The following is a 21,111-nucleotide window of genomic DNA, read 5'->3' as shown; positions in this document are numbered from 1 at the left end:
CAATAAAAACCTGACATACTTTGTAATATCAAAGCATTCTTGAAATTCCATTGTCTAACTGTACCAAATTTGTACATAGGGTATTTAGTACAATAACCATTGACTACATATAGGTGTAAACAAGAGTGTGAAATAATTGTGGGTTGTCACATTGAACTTTGCTATGGTAACATTAACTTACATTGGAGCAGTATAATTAGTTGATGTGGGAAATAAGTCAACAATGTTTTTACTGCTTTCAATTTTACTAGTACTAGTATTGGTGATAGTCTATCTATTTTACAGTCACTACTATTGGCCCTACAAGATACAAGCTAAGAAGTTCAGCTGTATCACTGGCCCGGCACCAGAATTCGTATTCGGAAATCTTCGACAGGTCTTAAAAGGAGAGTATGCACCCAAAGTCTATGAGGAATGGCACAAAAAGTATAGTCAAACTTACTTGATGTATTTCGGTATAATGCCAGTTATAATTACTCAAGACACTCGTGTTATTAAGGATGTATTGGTGAAACATTTTGATATCTTTTCTGATCGCACTCAATCTTCTTGTAACATACTAAAATTTTTGCTGAAATATAACAAATCTCTGCCCACCATTGGTGGAGAAAAATGGAAACAAATGAGACGAATGATTTCACCAAATTTCACTGGTAAAAAGCTACGAGATCTTGCGATGACTATGGACAAAAGCTGTGACAACCTCAAAGAGGCTATGGTTAAAGCTTCTAGTAAGGCAGATAGTATTGATGTCACTGAGCATTTCAATGCTTTCTCTATAGAATTCATTTTGTGTACTGTGTTAGGTAGACAGTGTAACCTTCAAAATGGATCAAATGAACTTTCCAATGTCATTGTGGAAACACTGCAGAAAACTTTTGGGAATTTGTACGGCCAAGAAAAAGTGTTTGCATTTCTTTCTCATTTTCCAATGCTAGCACCAGTTGTGAAACAATTTGTTTCCACATCGTCATTAGCAAGGCAGTGGGACCCACTTCAAGATGTAGCTGCTAAAATTGTAAAAGAAAGAAAAGAAACCAAGACACAATCCAGGAAAGACCTCCTGCAATTTCTTGTTGATGCTGAAGATGATTCTACAAAGGACGGTACTAACAAACTAACTGAAGAAGAAATCATTGCTACAACCCTTGTGATAGTATTATCAGGTGTTCTTCATCACTTTACTTACACAGCTTACCTGTTAGCACTTCATCCTAATGTACAAGACAAACTGATCACAGAGATCAACAGTTATTTTGATGCCAACCCTGATGCTACACTTTATGATGCAGCAGAGAATATAGAATATGCTGAAATGATGTTACGTGAGGTATTCAGGCTATATCCTGGTATAAACATGTTGGCACGAATGTGTTCAAAGACTTGCACAGTTAGCAATGGTATCGTGATTCCTAAAGACACTGTGGTATACATACCCATACATAACTTACATCATAACCCTGATTACTGGCCTGACCCTGAGAAATTTGATCCTGAGCGATTTGGTCGTAACCCTGAGGTCCCCTATGATCCATTTGCCTTTGTTCCCTTTGGAGAAGGGCCAAGGATGTGTCCTGGTAAGCGACTGGCTCATATCAAAATAAAAATGGCCATCATCAACCTACTCAAGGATTACAAGTTTGTGAGAGCTGTCGATACTGAAGTTCCACTCGAAGTTGAAAACCATTTTCAAGTTTGCCCGCTCAGACACCTACAACTTGCTATTACAAAGATATAACAAGTATACAATATTTTATCTACACACATACTAGACTGCACCACTACTATGTGAATCCATACAAAAATCCAACCTTGTGTACTTTCAGTAGCCAATAGTAAACTTTGACTGAATAGTAATTTTATGAAGTTATGTATCAATTATAAACTCATGGTATGATATGGTTAGTGACACATTGAGAAATGACCCTAGCAAACACCATAATTTATAATATTTCAGTGAAATATATACGAAGCCAGCATTTTGGGGGTGACCATATTACACTACTTATCAATAAAAATAATTATCTGAGTTTTTAAAGCAGCAATAGAAACAACAGTTTGATAGTAGTTTATAGAGCTGAAATTGAAATTAAATTAATATACATTATGACAATAAAAATTTGATATGATTAATGGTACAACATGCTAGACTATTTCCATAGTTTCAGTACTCCATCTTGAGAGCTGCTAGCTATTAACTGTTGAGTACTTCTGATTATTGCCAAGTCTGTGATGATGTCAAGATGTGCCTTGGATGGATCTTCTAGTGATACTAGTTCCTGACTGGTCTGTATCCTCCTAACTGTACTGTTCTCCTGTATCACTTCTATACCTTCTATGACACCCTCCCTGTAATGAATAATACACTGCTGTACTTTAGCCTATACATCACTCTACAAAACTCAATATACAGAAATAGAAAGGGAGGGGCCTTTTGTCAGTATCACTTTTCCTCACAAAGATAACAGCCACCTTGAATTCACCCTTTCTTCCTTTTTAAATGTTGTTTCTATATACTTACTTATAGTCCACTGTTAATTTCTCAGTTCGGCTGCAAGGAGCTACTAAACAGGAGGAACAGGTTGGGTTAGTTATATCCCATAATCTAATCTTCCTGTCTGTTCCTCCTGTCAGGATAACCATATTCTCATCTATCGTTCCCACACACAAACATCGTACTGAACTCTTTTGGAGTGGCTAGAAGTGAAGAGAAAAAAAATCTCTTATTTACGTGTATATAGGTAACAAAAAAAAAATTGTATGTACAGCTGTATTATTATGCATATATACACTGTAACTTACATCATCGGTCATCTTAGAAAATGGTGGTAAGGGGCTGGCCCAGAGCATCTTCTGTCTGGTGGTGGTCTCCATGTTCCAAGTGGACACCTCATTATTGCCACTAATAGCACTGATCACTGATGCGTGATGGAATGGGTTAGCACTGAGTGCATGTACCCTGTGTATGTGACCTGTACAGGAGTGGCACGTATAGTCACACACTTACAGACGCATCACACAATATTTAACAACACGTGAACACAAACGTATGCATGTACGCAGTCTACGCACACACACATGGACAGACACACTTACTGGTTTCTCCATGTCCAGTATGCTGCCACTGCCTGATGGGTAGTTGGAATCTCATGTCCCAAATGAGGTGATAGCCTAGACTAGTACCAAGTGCTAGCCAGTTCTGATGAGGGTCAACTGTCATTGCAGTAACCAAACCTGTACAACACACACAACGTGACACAAGTACTAAAAAGCCCACACTATGTAGTATGCTAAAATTTACAGACACACGTATACACAAGATGTTGTACTACAGAGTTACCATATTTTGGCATGTTTGATAATTTCCATGCCACGTCTTGACTCCTCAAGTCCCATCCATATATCTTACCCATTGTAGTAATGAAAGCTAGTACACTCTCACTGCCTATACACATAGGAGAGAGGTATGTAATAAATGTGTATACGGTGTACAAGGGAACCTGTTAAACGGGCACCCTTCTATTCATTAATACATACTACAACTCCTATCACATGACAAACTTGTGGTAGTGCTGGGAAGATTTAGAACTGTTTGACTTGTGAGAAGGCTAAAATCTTGAAACAAAAACTCAGAATAAAATCACAGACCCTGCCTAGGTAAGAAAGCCACAACTGTTGGAAACTTGGAATATGGAACTTACTCTGGCATTGAGCCTCAACTACTCATTGAGTTTCAGACAAACTGTTGAATATTTGTTTAAACAGTGAGATTTTTGGGGCCAACAATTTGAATTATGAAAAGTAGTAATGGTACATATGTATTCAGAGCAAGAAAGGTATACAATGGAATTTCCCTATAGCAGACACTTGAGAATTTTTGATCAAAATTGCTGCAATAAAGAGTGTTCTTTCAGCAGTAATACAAATGGAGCCAGACCTGTTGGGACCAAAAGTTTTGTCCTTCTTATAGAAGATTTTTTCCTTGTGTACTTATTGAAGAATCTGAGTTATGAGAGGTCTAGCTGTACATTACAGTCAGTACAAACCTGAACTAAAGTGAGAGATCTCTACAGCATACCCATCATTGTAAACATCAAGTTGTTGTCTGGAATATAATGATGACTTTTCCCTTGGCTCTGTCCTGTATGTGTGAGACAACCGTACATGTAGTAGTTATTGATGGGAATCATACAAATACTGAATGCAGATTGATGATTACTTAATGATCCAAGTTACATTTCACTCTTTGCTATTTTACACACGCACGCATGCACCCACACATGCATGCACACACGCGTGCACACGCATGCGCGCACGCACACACGTACATACAGTTTGTTACATTAACTGTACATTCATTCTTGGCCACACTTAGATATCAACACTGTTTTGTTTCCCGGTAAGTTATTCGTACTGTTGTAGATGCAGATTTTAATGATCAAGTCATTTTATAAGAAATTGCGAACATACTTGACAAAAAAATAGTATTACAGACTCAACTTCTTGTGTTTGCCTCGCTGACATAATAAATGCCATATGTGACCATCTCAGTGACAACTCATCTAGTTTGCACAAGCATGCGTATTGAGAAAATCAACATTTAAAAATAATTCATAAAATTACACGTGCTACAAGAAAAAATATGCAAGTTTTTATCAGGCCAGTACTCGAAGAAGGAAGATTCAAATCGATTAAAACTCTCTTATTCGCCTACTCATGGAGAGTTCGAAAATCTTTGTATCATTTCTGCAGCCCCATTAGTTTGCGTGTCACTTGCGTTTGTTTACAATGCAGCAAACGTAAACAAAATAGTCGCTGTTTTTTCAACAAAACTGTCTTCATACGCCTATGCGCAAGTGACTGCAGGGCTAAAACTATACCTTGGTTGATCTGCCAATCCATGGCGAACATTGTAAGCCAAATTCCAACTTTGTAGACTAATCCAAATTGAAGTTATGGCTGCGAATGCAAGCACCTGTAGTTTATTTTTAGTATAGTCACTGTACAAATCGATTTCCTTCTTCTTCCTACTTTCTAGCACTGTAATTCCAAAACTACTCACCACAGAAGGCTGAAACTTTGGTGAACCATTCCTTGGACAATGCAGATAATATTGAGAAATTAAAAAAAAAAAATTGGAGGTGTGCGAACTACACGGGTTTTCGCTGAGATGGTCATAGGCACATGAAACACATGTGATTCACACATGTAAATGTGACACATGGTACGTATATTCTGAGAACTGCCTAGTGTTCAGATAACTGACAATTCATATGTCTTGAGGTTTGTGTGTGCGTGTGTACACTTGTCAAAACAAAAAGTAAGTTCACTCTAATATAACAGTCAAGAGCCAAAGGTGAGCAAGGGTCACTCGTTATATCTTCATGTACCTAAGAGCAATGTATGTAAGGGAAAATAGCAAAGTGCATGCTACCATCATCTGCATGTGTTTTCTGTCGCAAACACACAAGAATTTAGCAATACACAATTGTTACGAAAACATATACAATGAAGAGTTATTTATCCGATTAATACAGGGGAGGGGTGTTTGTAAAATGAGAAACCTACATAAATAAACAATCATTCGTTCACTTATATACAGAGCTTTGATCTATTTCATTACATAAAGACTTGTTGACAAAATGTTTAATTGAGCAATCATTTGGAGTTCAGATAATCGAGGTTAGGATAATCAACTCTCCCTGTACTAACATAAGAGACAGCAGCCTCACTTGATCAATGCTATTAGCCCATCATCAGAAGCACAAGCTAATGAACTACCATTCTCACAGAATGTACCTGTCTTGACACGGCCACCACCTGAAAAAGGCAACACAGTTTAGTTGAAGTGTTTCTACAAGTATTGGGTTGTTACCTTGGTGATAGGTTAGTTTTGATTTGGTGACTAGGGTTTTCCCCTCAACCTTGCTTCCATCCCATAATTTGGTTGTTCCATCATTTGAGAACGTCGCATACAAATTGTGGTATTTTGTGGTACGGATTCTTGAGGGTAGTGCATAACAGAGGGGATTACAACAGGAGATGCACACACAATGTAGTAGAGATCCTAACCCCTGTATGACTAAAAGTGTTCAACCCATTTGTTTAAGTTTAAATATAGAGTTCCTATCCACTACTCTAATAGGGCATAGCAGTAACACTGTTTAGTAGTTTCAGTTTCTGATACCCAAGGGCACAGATAACCTGAGGGCACACTGTCTATGATCTTACTAACTTGTTAATGGCTGCCTTGTGTTCATGAAAATGTGCAATAAGTTGTCCTTTTGGAGACCACCTATAAGAGAACGCAAGCATATTAGTAGTAACACGTGTGGATATTACGGTGACAGTTGTTCACTCAATGGAATTACTGATATGTACAATAACAGTTACATAACTGTCATATATTTTATACTATCTACAATGTCCAGTGTCATTAAAGCTACACAACTTTAGACTTAATCATTGTATTCACAAAGTACTCCCTGTATGTGTGTACGTAATATGGCAGTGGAGTTTGTAAATCAGCCAAACACACACACGCACGCACGCACGCACACACACAAATAAACACACACACAAACACACACACGTACACAACGCACTACACATATACTGTACCCAGAGACGCTGTTAAACAGTTGATAATCATCTGATGTCAGTTCCATAACCTGCATATCTACAATGTCAATATTATTAGTAATAGTAACACTACAAGTTATCATTGTTACCTTCACCATACTGCTTCACCTTGAAGTTTAACAGCTCATCAAGATCAGTAGAACACTTGGCCTTCAATGCAGCTAATGAAATGTAGTGAAGTATGCAATGAACAATCTGTAGTGTACGCAGTGGTTAGGGTGTTAGTACGTACGTAAATATAGTCATATTATGCCGTGCAAAATTAATTTTATGTTTCTGGTCCTACCAATTCCCCAAAATGACCAGGTGACCAGGCTTTTTTTAAAATATCAACTTTTTGATGTGGTACACTACATTTGACGTAGCAGTATAGGGAAAAACAAAGTTGATGTATAAAGTTAGTGCATCTTTATAAGAAAAAAAGTATTTATAAGATGGAAACCTTTCAACAGATATAAAATATTATGAATTACTGTATGGTGATTGCACAATTCATTCAACAAAAAAAATGACCAGGAAGGGAACCAGAAATATATAATTAACTTTTCGTGGCCTTAAATGAATTATTTACACCAAATATATTCATATTAGATGAGTTATTTACTGATAAAGAAAAGTGTGAGAGAACACATACATACATACATACATACGTACATACGTACATTTTGGTGCTTGGGTATTGACAGTATCCAATGCTTTAGTACTTAAGTTAGCAGATTTCTCCAAAGAGCGAGACCTCTTATGGGCCCTTGTTCTACTACGTCCATAATCCACAATATCTGAAGTGGTAACAGTGGCTGGTAGTGGACTGGCCAAGGAGTCCTGAGTTATGGAGCCAGTGCTAGCAGAGAGGTTCTCTGCTGTAGGAGGTTTAATTGTGCTACTGTTGTCGTGGCTTCTCTCTGGCACCGGAGAAGCTTGATTGGATGTTCTTCTTGCTGGAGGTGGCAATGATTTTGAAGTGGGTTGTTCCCCAAACATTACACTCCAGTCATCATTCTACAGTAAAGAGATATTGTCACTTTAGTTAGTTAGACAGAGAACTTTTAAAATAATTTTAAATTACTTTTCAATTAAAACTTACTACTGGGTTGGAATCAACAGCAATAGTGTTGCTATGACGCATAGTATTACTTCGTCTACTGCAAACAGAGGTTGAAAATACTTTTTAAATTTAGAGATATGACATACTTTTTAGCAGTTTGCACTGAGCCAGTATTGGAGGGTGTGTTTAATCCTGTTCCATCAATGGCTATAGCTCCATCAGCAAATTGCTTCAAATTCTTCTCATTCAGTGAAACAGAATGTAGTTTCAAATTAGTGACACCATCTGATTTAGGAACGTCCATCACGCTGTAACAGTGTGCACATAAACACACCACATAACCAAAATATCAAGTGAACTACTACTACACACACATGTATGGTGTAGCAAGACATTTTAAGATAGGGGACTCTGTTTCAAGCTAGGTACAGCGCACACTCAGCAAGAGAAACATGATCTCTCTAGGGTGGTCTGGGGGGGCATGGCCCTTGTAGGAAAATTTTGAAAGTTTAGCCTTCTGATGTCAATTACGTTATTAGAGCACCTGACTGTTCTATTAGAGTATTTTGATCCTTTTACAAACTAAAACCAGAAAATCAATAGGGCCGCCCTCCACCCCCCCAGGTTGCTACATCTACGCTGCATACTTATAAGATAAAGTACTGTGTGGCTAAATTTTGAAGGGCAGGAACTTTCAAATCCACAAAAATATTTCCAATGTTGCAAATCCTAGCAGTATATGATGTGTATCACCTAACTCTAGCTCAGGTGTCCCACAATGTACACATGCTTGTATGCATGTAAATATCTGAAGCATTAAAACATCTGATCCTGGTAATAAAGGTCTCGACTATTCAAATCTTACCCTTGACAGAAAGAAAAGAGACTGTTTTGTAGAGCAAAAAAATAATAAATGTATGTTGTATTAGAGTACTTGAGCTTGCATGTGGTAAACTCCATACACACACACACAAGTTTCTTACTACTGCCTAGCGTAGTTCACTTTCTTCATTGACTCTTTTAGTGCCTGTAACAATACCCCTGTGTAATATTGGTTACCTTGTCCATTCAGGGATTGTAACATGCAGCACAAGTATTGTACATGTTACTATAGGCTAGCTGATACTATGAATATAACTGTAAAGTAATAATCTGCTATCTTAAAACCTATTTGTAGTAGTCTGGTACAGGTTTGATAAAATTCACGGGAAATTATGAGTTACCAACTCGGGAATATGAAAAATCTATGAAAAAGGTCCCCTCCTCCAAGTCACATGTTACATTACCATTAACTGGTCCTCGTGGTGGTCACATAAACCAAGTGGTTTCATCCGCTGGAATATCTATGAATAAATAACATTCATTATAGCTGACAAAAAATGTGTATAGCTGACACTCACAGACTCAAGGTCCTTATCTATTCTGGAGTACTGTACTAGGTAGCCTGGTCTTGCTAAGTTCCTCGCTATCTGTCTGTCTGTTAGGCTGTGAGAATATTGACAATTAGATGATTTACTAGTACAATTAGACGCTATTTAAAAGTGAAGTAGGATTCCAGCAATAAAAATTAGCAAAACAAGAGATATACTATTACAACATAGCTCTGTGTGACTTACTAAACAGTGCTACCATACTGTTTAATAAATATATATAACTTACACATGCACTCACTACACAACACTTACCATTCCATGATCTCATTCAGTTTACTACTCTTCAATACATAATCATACAAAGCACGAGGTAGTGGATCCTTCAGAACACTCAACAGCATTGCCTGCACCCAGCCAGATAATGTACGCATTTAAATACTAACACATACACACATACGTACACACAGACCACACACACACACATGCAAGCACACACGCACGCACGCACACACACACTCACTTCCTCCCTAATCTGGATGATTGGTTGTCTGATGTATAGTTCTAGCTTGGGTAGCAGGTAACAGAGGACATCTACATTGTCTAGTTGCCTGGCAACTGCACATACTAACCCGACACATCCATAACGGATCCAAATGTTCTACAACAAGTATCAGTGCACTCATACCTACAGAAGCTCTTATTGTTTGTTAAATATCACTACTAAGTTACATAACAGAACAAGCTATGCATTGTACAGATACATTAGGGGTATGCGATATTGATAATTTTTCGATATATCGCACACCTCTAGTATGTATGGACATTTCTATTGTGGAACCCCTCAAAAAAAGGACACTATGAAATGTGGACACCTCGATAATCAGGAAACTTGTTCATGGTCCCATTTGTATTACACTAAAATCAGAATACTTCTTTAATAACCAAGATGTCCGCAATAGAGGGGTTCCACTGTAACATGTAGTAAGTTTGATATATGCTTACAGATACGTACACATACACACAGAGAAATAATTAATTAACACACTCACTGGGTGACAGAGGAAGGGAATTGACTCAGTAAACACTTCTAGCAGTCGCTGGTGATCAAACAAGTGTTGTTCACAGAACACTGTGATAGCCTCGAGTGCCTTACACACTACCGTCTCCTCTGGGTCACTCAGTCCCTGTCATAACCAGGAGAATACAATGTACAGGGTGTACATCAGTACATATACACAGAAAGGGTAGGGAGCAATTGTACAGTTAAACTTTTAAATAGGGGCAGTACTAACTATGGTCCACCTGTGAACATATGAATATGGCCTTAGTACTAAAGCTTGAGAATGACAAAGATGTTCTGTTAGAAGTCCTCCACATAGAGAGAACATGGTATCTCACTTGGTCTAGTAACGGCCTCAACATGGAGACTCCTTGCCAGCCAACGTAGGAGGCTATGTCAACAATAGCATCAAAGAATAGTCCATGAAGTTGCCAGTCAATCTATTCAACAAGATAATAAACAATATTTATGCAGACCACACACACACTCACGCATGCATGCACACACAGAGAGTCACATGTAAGTATAGCCACTGGTGTAGGTGATCTTCCTTGCTTTTAATTCTATGATTTCTTAATTAAACATTTTCCTTGCATTTGTAATGATCAACAAGCCAAGACAAGATTCACCATCAAACCTAACTACGTTGTTGTTTTGTGTATTAGGCCAATAAAGGCCTTGCAAAAATGAGAATGGCAATTTTACTCAGTGTTGCCAGATAAATTTTTTAAATGTTCACAGAAAAAAATTATTTTGTTCATAAAAAGTTCATAGACCACTTAGTCCCATGCTTTTTACTCCGAACACAGCATGCACCAAGCCCACACATTATAAATAGGTGGACTTGGCGTGCAAGGTACTAAAAATGCGTATATGAGTCCACCTTCATGAGGACTACAGCATACACAATATGTTTTGAAAGTGCATGGCTGTGCCTAGGTAGCTACATGCTGCTGTTCATCGCAGCTAGCTTACAGCTGTATATATACCAGTGTACTATAGCTACTTGCTACCTCCTTTAGTGTTTGCGGCAACAGGTGGCATGGGGCCCACTGCTACAACTGTATTTAGGAAGCTAGCTTTTATGTTGGCTGAGAAACGCTCCATCAATTACAGTAGATGTCTCTTTTGGCTGCGATGTAGACTTTGTTTCTCTTTGTTGAGATCTGCAGTGATGTGTTTGAGGGGTCATCGTTCTTCTAATCGTTGTCCTATAACATCACATATCGATCTGGCCTGCTCCAAGGGTCGCCTGGCTGAGCCAGGTGGTCCTGTTTGATTGCTGGTATTCCCAGCTGTCCAGCACTTTAACACCTAGTGCTGGGGTGGTGGCAAGGGCAGTCCATCTAGACCAGATACCTCGAAAGTGTAGACATCACTTCATTAGCCACATCATGTCACGTGACTCGTAACACTGAAGCAGCACCTCACATCGACGTGTATTCTTTGTCCTCACACAGATTGAATGACTTCTCCCTGCTTTGGCTCACCTCCTGTACATGGTTTTCCCATCCGCACTCACGTAGTGAACTGGCTAACACTTTAGCCCTAGTGGGCTCATTTGCTTTGAATACACGGTTTAATTAATTCTTGTATCACATTCATTTCAAACGACCTCACCAACGACTTGTTCTGTAGCTCGCTCCGTTGACATTTTGAAAATTCTGGACACGTGATGATGACTCACGCTAGAATTGGCGCGCTACTTAGCACCACGCTTAGCACGTGTATAACATGGATGGTACTCCAAGTTCAGTAGTTGGGCGAATTTGTGGACTAAACGAAGAATACGAAGAAGAGGAAGAAGAAAGTAGCACTGATAGTGACTGTGAGGTTGTCCCACCACCATCAAAGAAACAGCAAGTGGAAAAGAAGAAAAACTACAAGCAGAATTATCGAAAGCAGTGGGAGAAATATCAAATGTTTAAAGGATGGCTAGAGCAAGTGAAGGGTAAGCCAGATAAAGCATATTGTAAGGTGTGTAAGAAAGAACTGGCAGCAACAGTTACTGCTCTAAAGAAACACAGCAGAGCCCAATATCATGTGCAGCGAGTCGGTGAACTGATTGACCCAACATTGGTCCGAATAGATGCAGTATTGGTGGATCAAACAATGGAAAGAAATGTTCGGGATGCTGAACTAAGAGCAGCTGCGTTTCTTAGTGAGCATGACTTGTCCTTTAATCTAATGGACCATCTTAGTGACCTATTGCCAATTTTATGTCCAGACTCAAAAATAGCTGCTAACTTCAAGTGTAAACGAACAAAGATGAAATGTGTAGTTAAGAATGCATTGGCATCCCACTATCATACAAAGTTAGTAGAACTTCTCAAGAAATCATACTTTTCTGTCATCATAGATGAAACTACAGATATTTTTGTATGCAAGCAACTGGGTATTGTAACAAGAGTGTATGATAAGGAGGCCAAAAAAGTGCGATGCGATTTGTTTGACCTTGTGCAGTTAAGTAGTGGCGATGCTGAAACACTATATGAAACTATTTGTGGTACCTTTGAGAAGGAAGGAATTCCTGTAGGTAATTTAATTGGTTTTGCCGCTGATACCACTAATGTTATGTTTGGGGAGCACAATAGTGTAGCATCGCGTTAAAAAAAAAGGATTCCAGATATTTATTTCATGCGATGTATATGTCATAGTGCACACCTGTGTGCATCACATGCTTGTGAGAAACTGCCACGGACAGCTGAAGATTTATTACATGATGTATATAATTACTTTTGCCATAGTGCAAAACGGCAGTCAGAACTACAACAATTTCAGTACTTCACTGAGACAGAACCACACAAATTGCTGAGAGCTAGTCAAACACGTTGGCTATCCCTTCATTCTTGTGTGTCTAGAATGATTGAACAGTGGGATGCGCTGTTACAGTATTTTCAAGCAGCTACACAGAAAGACAATTTGCTAGTCACTGAGAAAATTTTGTCATTAATGCAGAATCCTATTTGGAAATTGTACTATTACTTTTTAGATTTTGTATTGCCCAAGTTTAATGGCCTGAACCTGATGTTTCAGAGTAGTAAAGTGTCTATACACTGTCTTCATGCAAGCTTTGTTGCAATATATAAGGAATTTTTAAGTTGCTATATGAAAGAAGCTTACTGGAAGCAAACCCCACTTCAAAACATAGATCCAGCTTCAACAGTCAACTTGCTGCCGCTAACTTCAATGTACATGGGTACAAAGATAGCTTTATGCCTGCCATTACAGCTATACATGAGCAGAGCACCAGATGTACAATACTTTCTGAAGAAAGTTCAAGAGTTTTACATCGAAGCTGCAAGCCAAATAAAGCGCATAAGGCAACTTACCTTAAAGTCAGCAATGTCGATGTGTCTGACACGACCATCAAGATCAGCAGATTTATCAAAGTTAGACCTCTCTACACGTTCATATACATACAATGGAGTGATGTTTCAACCCACCCATCTCTCCAAACAGAGCCGTCCTTCAAAAGCTATAGCCAATTTCTTGTTCCCATCCTTTCCATCAGACAGGAAAATATGCCCAGTAACATCACTTAGAGATTACGAGGAGAGAACTGCTTCATATAGAAAAGACCAGTCAAACAGTTACCTGTTTCTCTCACTCATTGGAAAGCATTCTCCTGTCTCCAGTTCTACTATCACAAGATGGTTATAAACGTGCCTGTCAGAAACAGGCATTGATACTAATACCTTCAAGGCTCATTCCGTCAGAGGAGCGGTTCTTCTGCAGCTTGGGCAGGAGTATCTGTTTCAGACATCTTGAATGTGGCTGACTGATCATCCACAGGCACCTTCCAAACCTTCTATAAGAGGGAGACTACTGACAGAACATCCTTCGGGTGTACAGTTCAGTCAGCCAACTCCCAGTAACTTCAAACTTACATGTTCATATGAAACAGAGCCTTCCGAAATGTAATTTCCGAATGGCTCAAGGCATGTAATGCCTGCATGTTGTTAGGAATTACATGAGGAAGGTGAAGTTGAAATATCAACATGTCCCCCCCACCCGTCCCTGTGTGTGGTTAACACTGTACATTTGTCTTTTTTCTTCATGCTGCTGTTCTACTTGTGTGTTGCTTACCACTCTATCAGCAGTTGGACATTGTTACACATGTACTCATGTCTAATGTATACACACACTATGTACATAGCTTTTAGGCAAGCTGCAGGGAGTGATTGTTCATCATTGCATTTTATCTTCAAAGAACCGGTCAAGTGGAGCCATGTGGTGCCTTTATACTGGTCAAGATTTTTGATCTTTTTGTGTCACGTGGACTATAAATGGCTGTTATGACCTTGTAATTAATCAATTACATGTTGATATTTCAACTTCACCTTCCTCATGTAATTCCTAATAGCATGCAGGCATTACATGCCTTGAGCCATTTGGAAATTATTCAATGTAATGATGAACAGATCAAGACAAGATCCACCATCAAACTAACTACTTTGTTGTTTTATATATAGGGCCAAAATTCTTTACTGAACTTATTACCTTAATGTATGATGCAAGTCAAGCTTTCACACTCCTTTATATACACTACCAAACCACTTGTGATTGTGGGTTATATTTATCATGACACTGTTGGCATTTCATTTCTATTTCATATAGTGTAACTCAAACACAAGAGTAGGAATTATATAAATCCTTACTTCTGGTATCAGTCTCACGATGTGAACTTCAGTATCTGCTGATTGGATAGCTCGGGGGGGGGGGGGGGGGGGTAAAATCTCTTATTGGGACATCACTAGTTAGACACAACCAAGTCCATAAGTGTCTTCAGAGTGACTCCAAACCCTTCTAAGTTTCTATAAAATTTTTACTAACCAACTGCCTGATGCCTTCAGCCAACCATATGTAACTTAAGGCTAAGGCCTTGGTTTTATCACTATTTGATGTTACTTCAACTTGAGATGTGCTTTATTGGCAACCACAGCACTACAATTCACGCATCATGGACTTACCTTAGTCTCCTTGGTGTCTCATCTACTACAATATAGGTTTTGATTGGTGGTAATATGTCTTGGCTCTGGTGCTTAAATTCACACTTAATTAACTGAAGAGGTACTTCTTGCCCTGTTCTTTATTAGCAATTCTGTATAATAGGTGGAACATATGCATGTAGCTGAAACTGAAGTGGTATAGCCATTTTAAATTTCATTATTTGATAGTCGAGGCACGCATTTAGTTGCAATTTCTGGATTGATCACAGAGGTATATTTAATGCCGGGTGGACCATATTTGAAAATGAAGCAGAATAGCTACTTAGCGTTTCAGTAATTGATTGGGGCGTGGGTTTAGTCATGCAATTAATCTTTATATCATGTTAGAGTACTGAAACGTTCTGCAGGAAAACAATTAACAAGAGTTGTTGCCTGTAGTGCTTCATACTGTCAAAACTCACGCTTCATTATGCTTCACTGAAGTAAGATTAGTTCAGTTTGTTTACAAAGCTGGGTTAGTAACAAACAATGGTATCACTGTTACACTTTCCTGAGTTGCTTCTCCGCCTGGCAGGGATAATATCTTGTGCATATCTTGCCAGTGGCGCCATCGCAATTGTTTTTCCTCATGTTTCTCAACCTCCATCTGCTGTATTGGACCCTTAAACGTATTCAAATCATCCAAGAAATAAACTTAGACATGCCTCAACCACTGTGCTGTTGATTTACAGTTCCTTTAGCAGGCGTTCTCAAGTGTTCTTCACCACAAGATCAGTAAATTCACTAACATAGGCTTGTAACTGGCTGTAGTTCCCTTTTTTCCTGCCCTAGATGCCCCTTCCCTTATTGTAACTGGCTGCATTACAAGTTCTCACTGTGTTTCAAGTCATTATAGTAATTTTTTTAGAAACATTGTAAAGATGCCGTTTATGTACACAAGTTAGTGTATTGTCAACTGTTGATTACAGTCCATTTAGCAAATTGTCTGAGGGAAGCTTTGCTATCATATCGGATTGGTTTATTTAATTGGCTAGATAATATTGGTCATCAGAATATTGGCTAACAGTCATATCAGTGAATCTCAAACTATAATATATATAGTTGGAGAATTTATCCTTGTGTAGTTAGTCTTTGATGTCAATCTAAACAGGCTAATGTTTATATTCCATGTAAAGAATTGTTTGTAAACTCAAAAAAAAAAAAAAAAAAAAGTCTAAGGTAACATTGGTAATTTTAAATTCATGTAGGGGTCATGGGTACTCAGACAAGGGAAGACGTCTACATGTGCACACATTTAATTACTTCAGTCAATGACCAAACTTGAATCTCCACTAATCCTTAAGGCCGATACCATATTTCTTTGGTTACACACTGTACCTTCAATAGTAGCCACACTTGAGTGATGCCACAGTTGATTTTGAAAATAAAAGCTTTAACATTGCTTTCAAGCATCGAGTGGTGGTCAATTTTGAAGTCGTTGTGCCAATTTTTGGAAGTAAGGTAAATTAACAACGTGGCATTTAACCAAGTAAATACTGTATATCTGCTGCTACACATGGTTGTAAACAAAGAACTATAATAATACTTATTTTTGAACTGTTTATCCCATAGCTACGTATCCAGTGTCATTTTACCAGTAATGTAATAAGGATTAAAATAATACCCAGGGATGTACCCTACAGTATGAGGACCAAAACATGTTGTGGAAATGAATTACAGTTTATAGGAAAATTCTGCAGAGAGCAAAGCAGCTACAAAATCTGTGAAAATTACATCCCTCGAAAATTTGTACATATACAGTAAAACCTATAAAATATGCCAAAGAAGATTTTCGATGCCATTCACTTCATCCCTGGTTCCATCACAGATAAAGAAATGATGGTCACTATAAAACATAACAAAACATCAAACCTAACTACTACTAGGGATGGGCAATACAGTACCAAAACTATCAACACCACTGATATGATGCAGTTCAAAGAGAGTATTAATACTCAAGAGCCAATACTGATACTGGTAAATCACATGACCAGTTAGTAAAAAAATTGGCTATGATTGGTATTATGAACATCTTAGTCTCCTATAGGTAAATGGTACTTTCATGCTTCATTGCTTATAATTATATGAATAAACCATGTGTTGTGTTTGCAGTATATTTTGCTTGATTTTCTAACCAAAATGGTATCAGATAGTACCAATAATTTTAAAGAAATTATCTAATCAAAAATTGTCTATCCCTACTAACAAGAGTATATAGAGTGTCGAACTGTGCTATACGCTGTGAAAAATGAGCCCATACAGTCCTATACCTGTAGCATTGTTCAAACAACTTAGTGATTAGTATTTATTGGTGACTAATTATAAGCACAGTGGGTGCACTTTGTATACATGACTACTGAGTGAAGAGCGGTGTACTCGAGAAAAGTATGGTATATCTCGCAGAGGGACTTGCCTTACAAAGAGAGAGACACAAGCAGCTAATCTGGAAAACAAACATCAAGGTTTCCCCATGGTTGCTATCCCCTGCCTCAACAGTTCTACCAGTGAAAGCAACATGCCTAGATGGAATTTCAGCCATTGCAATTCCATGCAGACCAAACAATCAACAGCGGTCAGGTTTACAAGAAGAAACAAAGGTATGTGGGCTACTTTACGGGCTCACTTTTCACAGTCTATAGTGTAGTTCGACACTCTCCCTCCCTATTACATACCATATTTCCTCATATAAAAGCAGCATTTAGGTCCTAAATGAAGTTCAGGGGGTGCTACCTTAATACATAGTGTAATTGTCGAACAAGCCTTACTACAACTACTGAAATCTGTGACTTGTCATATCTATGTCAACAGCAGCTGCTACAAGGAGCAACAAGATTTTTCAGCTGGTTCACGAATGGCTTATCATACAGTATGATAGTATTGTATATTGTACTGTATATAGTAGGGACCATAAAGGAGTAGGCGTGGCCCACAAAATAATATCACCCAAAAACAAGCCTCAATTTTCCCTGACGACGATGAGGCAGTATTGGTTAGGTAAAACTAAGCCCAAACAAGCTTTCAGATCAACCAGAAATGCTTTCAACAAGTTGCTATGGAATTTTTTAAAAACAATTATTTAACGGAATTTTCTACTGACTGAGTAACTAACTGACTGATGCCTTCAGACAAGCGTAACTCGATAATAGCTATGGCTACTGGTTGATTTTTTCACTGTTTGATGTCGCTTCGGCCCGAGAGATGCCTTTTGGCATACCGCAGTATGTATAATGCATTCTTCATGGACTTACCAGTGTCCTCCGTTGTGTCCCATTCATCTTTGCTGACAGCGAAAAGTGTCGATTTGGCGGTAGCACGTGATGGCTTCTCTTCGTAATGGAAATCATCTGTATTTTCACAGTGGCTATTTTGATTGTAGAGGTGCTTTTCGAATAGTTCTTGATTCATACTGCTGTGTAATGGGTTGAACATAGCCGACAACGAAGCGTAATGGATACTTCACTTTTCAGACGACAATTGATATAACTGGGGCGCATGGCACCATTTCTGTCTTTTGATACAGTATGCATAGGTTCACTAGTCATAATTATTATTTACAAAAAGAGTTAACAAACAAGTGCACAAAAATAATTTGAAATTTTTAATTAGAGTAAGGACCATAACACATTGATAAAACCACATAGTAGGGATATAACACTTCTTACATTCCAGTGCGTGGGAGTATCAAAGCACCGCGCTGGGTTATAACAACCATACAGCTAGACAGAGCGGCGCTGCTACTGTACGATATATTAGTTATCACCCAGTGATAACTAACTTATCACCCTGTTGCGGAGCCACTCAGTCTCTTTCGTGACATCATAATAACTGCGAATGGCATTGTTTACCAATGGAACAAAGAGCCAAATAAGGAAATATTGATACAAAACACACCAATACAGCACTTAAAACTAGCTAAATCTTACAAGAAAACTGTTAATCCTTTACATAATAACACTACAAGTTACCAATATGATAGTTTAATAAATGTCAAGAATTGTCCGTGACGATTTTCGCTCCAGCAATCACTCCCAACGGTCACTATGGTGAAGAACTAACTTCCTCTAGCTTCATCGTTCTATCTCGGACTATGGTAGCCACTTGTTGGTCTTTATTTTTCTCTTGCACACCACGCGACACCACCATACTAACTTCTGACGAAAGCGAATCGTACCTGGAACCGCTGCTTCATAACACCGCCCTTCGCTACAGTTTGTAGGCAGTATGTAAGGTCTCTCTTGTAGCTATGAAGTAGAATCTCCACACAATTCGGACGAAATCTTGAGCACAGTGACGGGAACTCCAACCGGAACTTGATTTACTATCCGTAAACTTCTGTGCACTCCAGCGCACTGGGATATAAAATAGTTATATCCCGTATGTTCGGATGATATCATTGTTATTACACTCGTCCTCGGCTCCGCCTCGGACTCGTGTAATAACAATGATATCACCCTCGTACCGGGATATAACTATAACTTATTGTTTTACTGTGATTTAATATCATACACTACACCAGCTTGTTTCAGTACTTTTTATCGATGTGTTATGGTCCCTACTCTAATTGAAAATTTCAATTTTTTTAATATACTTGTAAGAAGTACATGCCCAGGCTTTTATATGAGGAAATATGGTACTCTCGTTACTAACTACTTCGTTGTTTAACTTTTTGGGCCAATAAATGGCCTTGCAAAAATTTTAAATAATTACCATTACTTATTTTCAAGTGACAGTTTGTCAGCCTTTGGCTGTCCTTTATATACATTATCATATCACTTGTGATTGTGGGTTTTAGTTATCATGACATTGTTGGCCCATTTCATATAATGGAACTCACTTACAAGCATACTCTTGTGCCTACAAGTACACATTTTAAAGTTCTGGATGAGCGCTTTCAAGCTCTATTTGTTTTGAAGCATTTCTGCTTTGAGTTTGTGCTTAAGGTTTTTGATAAAGTGGCTTAGAATACATTGCATGCACACATAATGAAGAATGTACAGACATGAAAATAAGAGTTGTGTGCTCTGCTCCAATTTTAAAGTACTTTATTTTGTACTCGAAGCTTTTGAAATATTGTATGCTTGTCTTATGCAAGTGCTTGAGAAAAAGCTTCAAATGTTCGAGCTAAGTGCATGCCCTATGTCTGTAACTGACAAAAAAGGATTAAATGTTTGCTAGTAACAGTACACAGTACAGTGGGGGGGAGGGGAATACAAGGCCCACCTTTTGAAAAGAACTTTACCTGTAAGATACATACCGTATTTTGAATTACATAGAGATAAATTTTATTTATTGTGATATCACCTGACAGTTAGTATTAGTACAGACACAAGTATACTGGACACACACACACACACACACACACACACACACACACACACACACACACACACACACACACACACACACACACACACACACACACACACACACACACACACACATACACACCTTGTCATTGAGAAATGTTATCATGTGAGACAGTAGTACATCCTTAGCTACAGTGACAAAAAGAAAACAGTTGGTTTATCTTGATATTAAGATGATACTAACAAACATGAAGGACAAGCAAGCACTAAAATTATCACATTTCTTGGTCAAAGAAGCAGCATAGAGGTATGTGCGTGCGTGCGTGCATGCATGTGTGTGAGTTTACGTTGTTTGTTTCTACATTAAAATACCATAAAAGGGAACAACCTCTGTTGAGTTACTTACAGTACGCAGAAGTGTTGCAGATACACTAGACCTGACCAGTATCAAAATTTCTAGAACAATGTGGCATTGGGAATGGAATTCATACAAAATTTATGATTAAAATTAAAACAGGTACGCAGGCTGTCTATCAGTTGAACGTAGGGAGCAAGGGAAGGCAAATCTGATTAAAACTAAACACTCAAGAAAGGAACAATACAGTAAACATCTAAAGTGACTTGATTATAAGTTACTTTTAGACATTGAACATACACTATACTACCAAATGCGTGAACATGTGTGCGTGCGTAT

The 21,111-nt window shown here is 38.3% G+C and overlaps 2 protein-coding genes across 3 annotated transcripts in view; one reads left to right on the top strand and one right to left on the bottom strand.

Annotated features, from left to right (window-relative positions):
- The first annotated feature begins 135 nt into the window (after positions 1–135).
- On the top strand, positions 136–1,900 carry LOC136266287 (cytochrome P450 3A56-like). The gene has a single exon (XM_066061300.1). The coding sequence runs from the start codon at positions 224–226 to the stop codon at positions 1,736–1,738; it is 1,515 nt and encodes a 504-aa protein (XP_065917372.1). The 5' UTR covers positions 136–223; the 3' UTR covers positions 1,739–1,900.
- A 105-nt stretch (positions 1,901–2,005) lies between these two features.
- Positions 2,006–21,111, bottom strand: part of LOC136265601 (phosphoinositide 3-kinase regulatory subunit 4-like) — a 38,379-nt gene continuing 19,273 nt past the window's right edge. The window contains exons 22-44 of one of the 2 annotated variants that reach the window (XM_066060480.1): positions 20,560–20,606; positions 10,459–10,560; positions 10,110–10,244; positions 9,581–9,718; positions 9,373–9,464; positions 9,088–9,172; positions 8,974–9,030; positions 8,671–8,714; positions 7,834–7,995; positions 7,727–7,784; positions 7,305–7,641; positions 6,732–6,803; positions 6,622–6,679; positions 6,236–6,295; positions 5,876–6,003; positions 5,733–5,820; positions 4,047–4,141; positions 3,341–3,445; positions 3,097–3,234; positions 2,803–2,972; positions 2,637–2,697; positions 2,522–2,574; positions 2,208–2,349 (exon numbers count right to left, since the gene is read on the bottom strand). In XM_066060480.1, coding sequence (XP_065916552.1) covers positions 2,543–2,574; positions 2,637–2,697; positions 2,803–2,972; positions 3,097–3,234; positions 3,341–3,445; positions 4,047–4,141; positions 5,733–5,820; positions 5,876–6,003; positions 6,236–6,295; positions 6,622–6,679; positions 6,732–6,803; positions 7,305–7,641; positions 7,727–7,784; positions 7,834–7,995; positions 8,671–8,714; positions 8,974–9,030; positions 9,088–9,172; positions 9,373–9,464; positions 9,581–9,718; positions 10,110–10,244; positions 10,459–10,560; positions 20,560–20,606 — 2,264 coding nt within the window. In that variant the 3' untranslated portion in view covers positions 2,208–2,349; positions 2,522–2,542. Of the gene's footprint in view, positions 2,350–2,521; positions 2,698–2,802; positions 2,973–3,096; positions 3,235–3,340; positions 3,446–4,046; positions 4,142–5,732; positions 5,821–5,875; positions 6,004–6,235; positions 6,296–6,621; positions 6,680–6,731; positions 6,804–7,304; positions 7,642–7,726; positions 7,785–7,833; positions 7,996–8,670; positions 8,715–8,973; positions 9,031–9,087; positions 9,173–9,372; positions 9,465–9,580; positions 9,719–10,109; positions 10,245–10,458; positions 10,561–20,559; positions 20,607–21,111 lie in introns of both variants that reach the window. The other variant, XM_066060479.1, reaches the window with a different exon arrangement.

The sequence above is a fragment of the Dysidea avara genome, chromosome 9 (genome assembly GCF_963678975.1).
Source record: "Dysidea avara chromosome 9, odDysAvar1.4, whole genome shotgun sequence".
NCBI lineage: Eukaryota > Metazoa > Porifera > Demospongiae > Dictyoceratida > Dysideidae > Dysidea > Dysidea avara.
The sequence above is the reverse complement of the archived record's forward strand: the minus strand, read 5'-3'. Positions and strand labels throughout refer to the sequence as shown.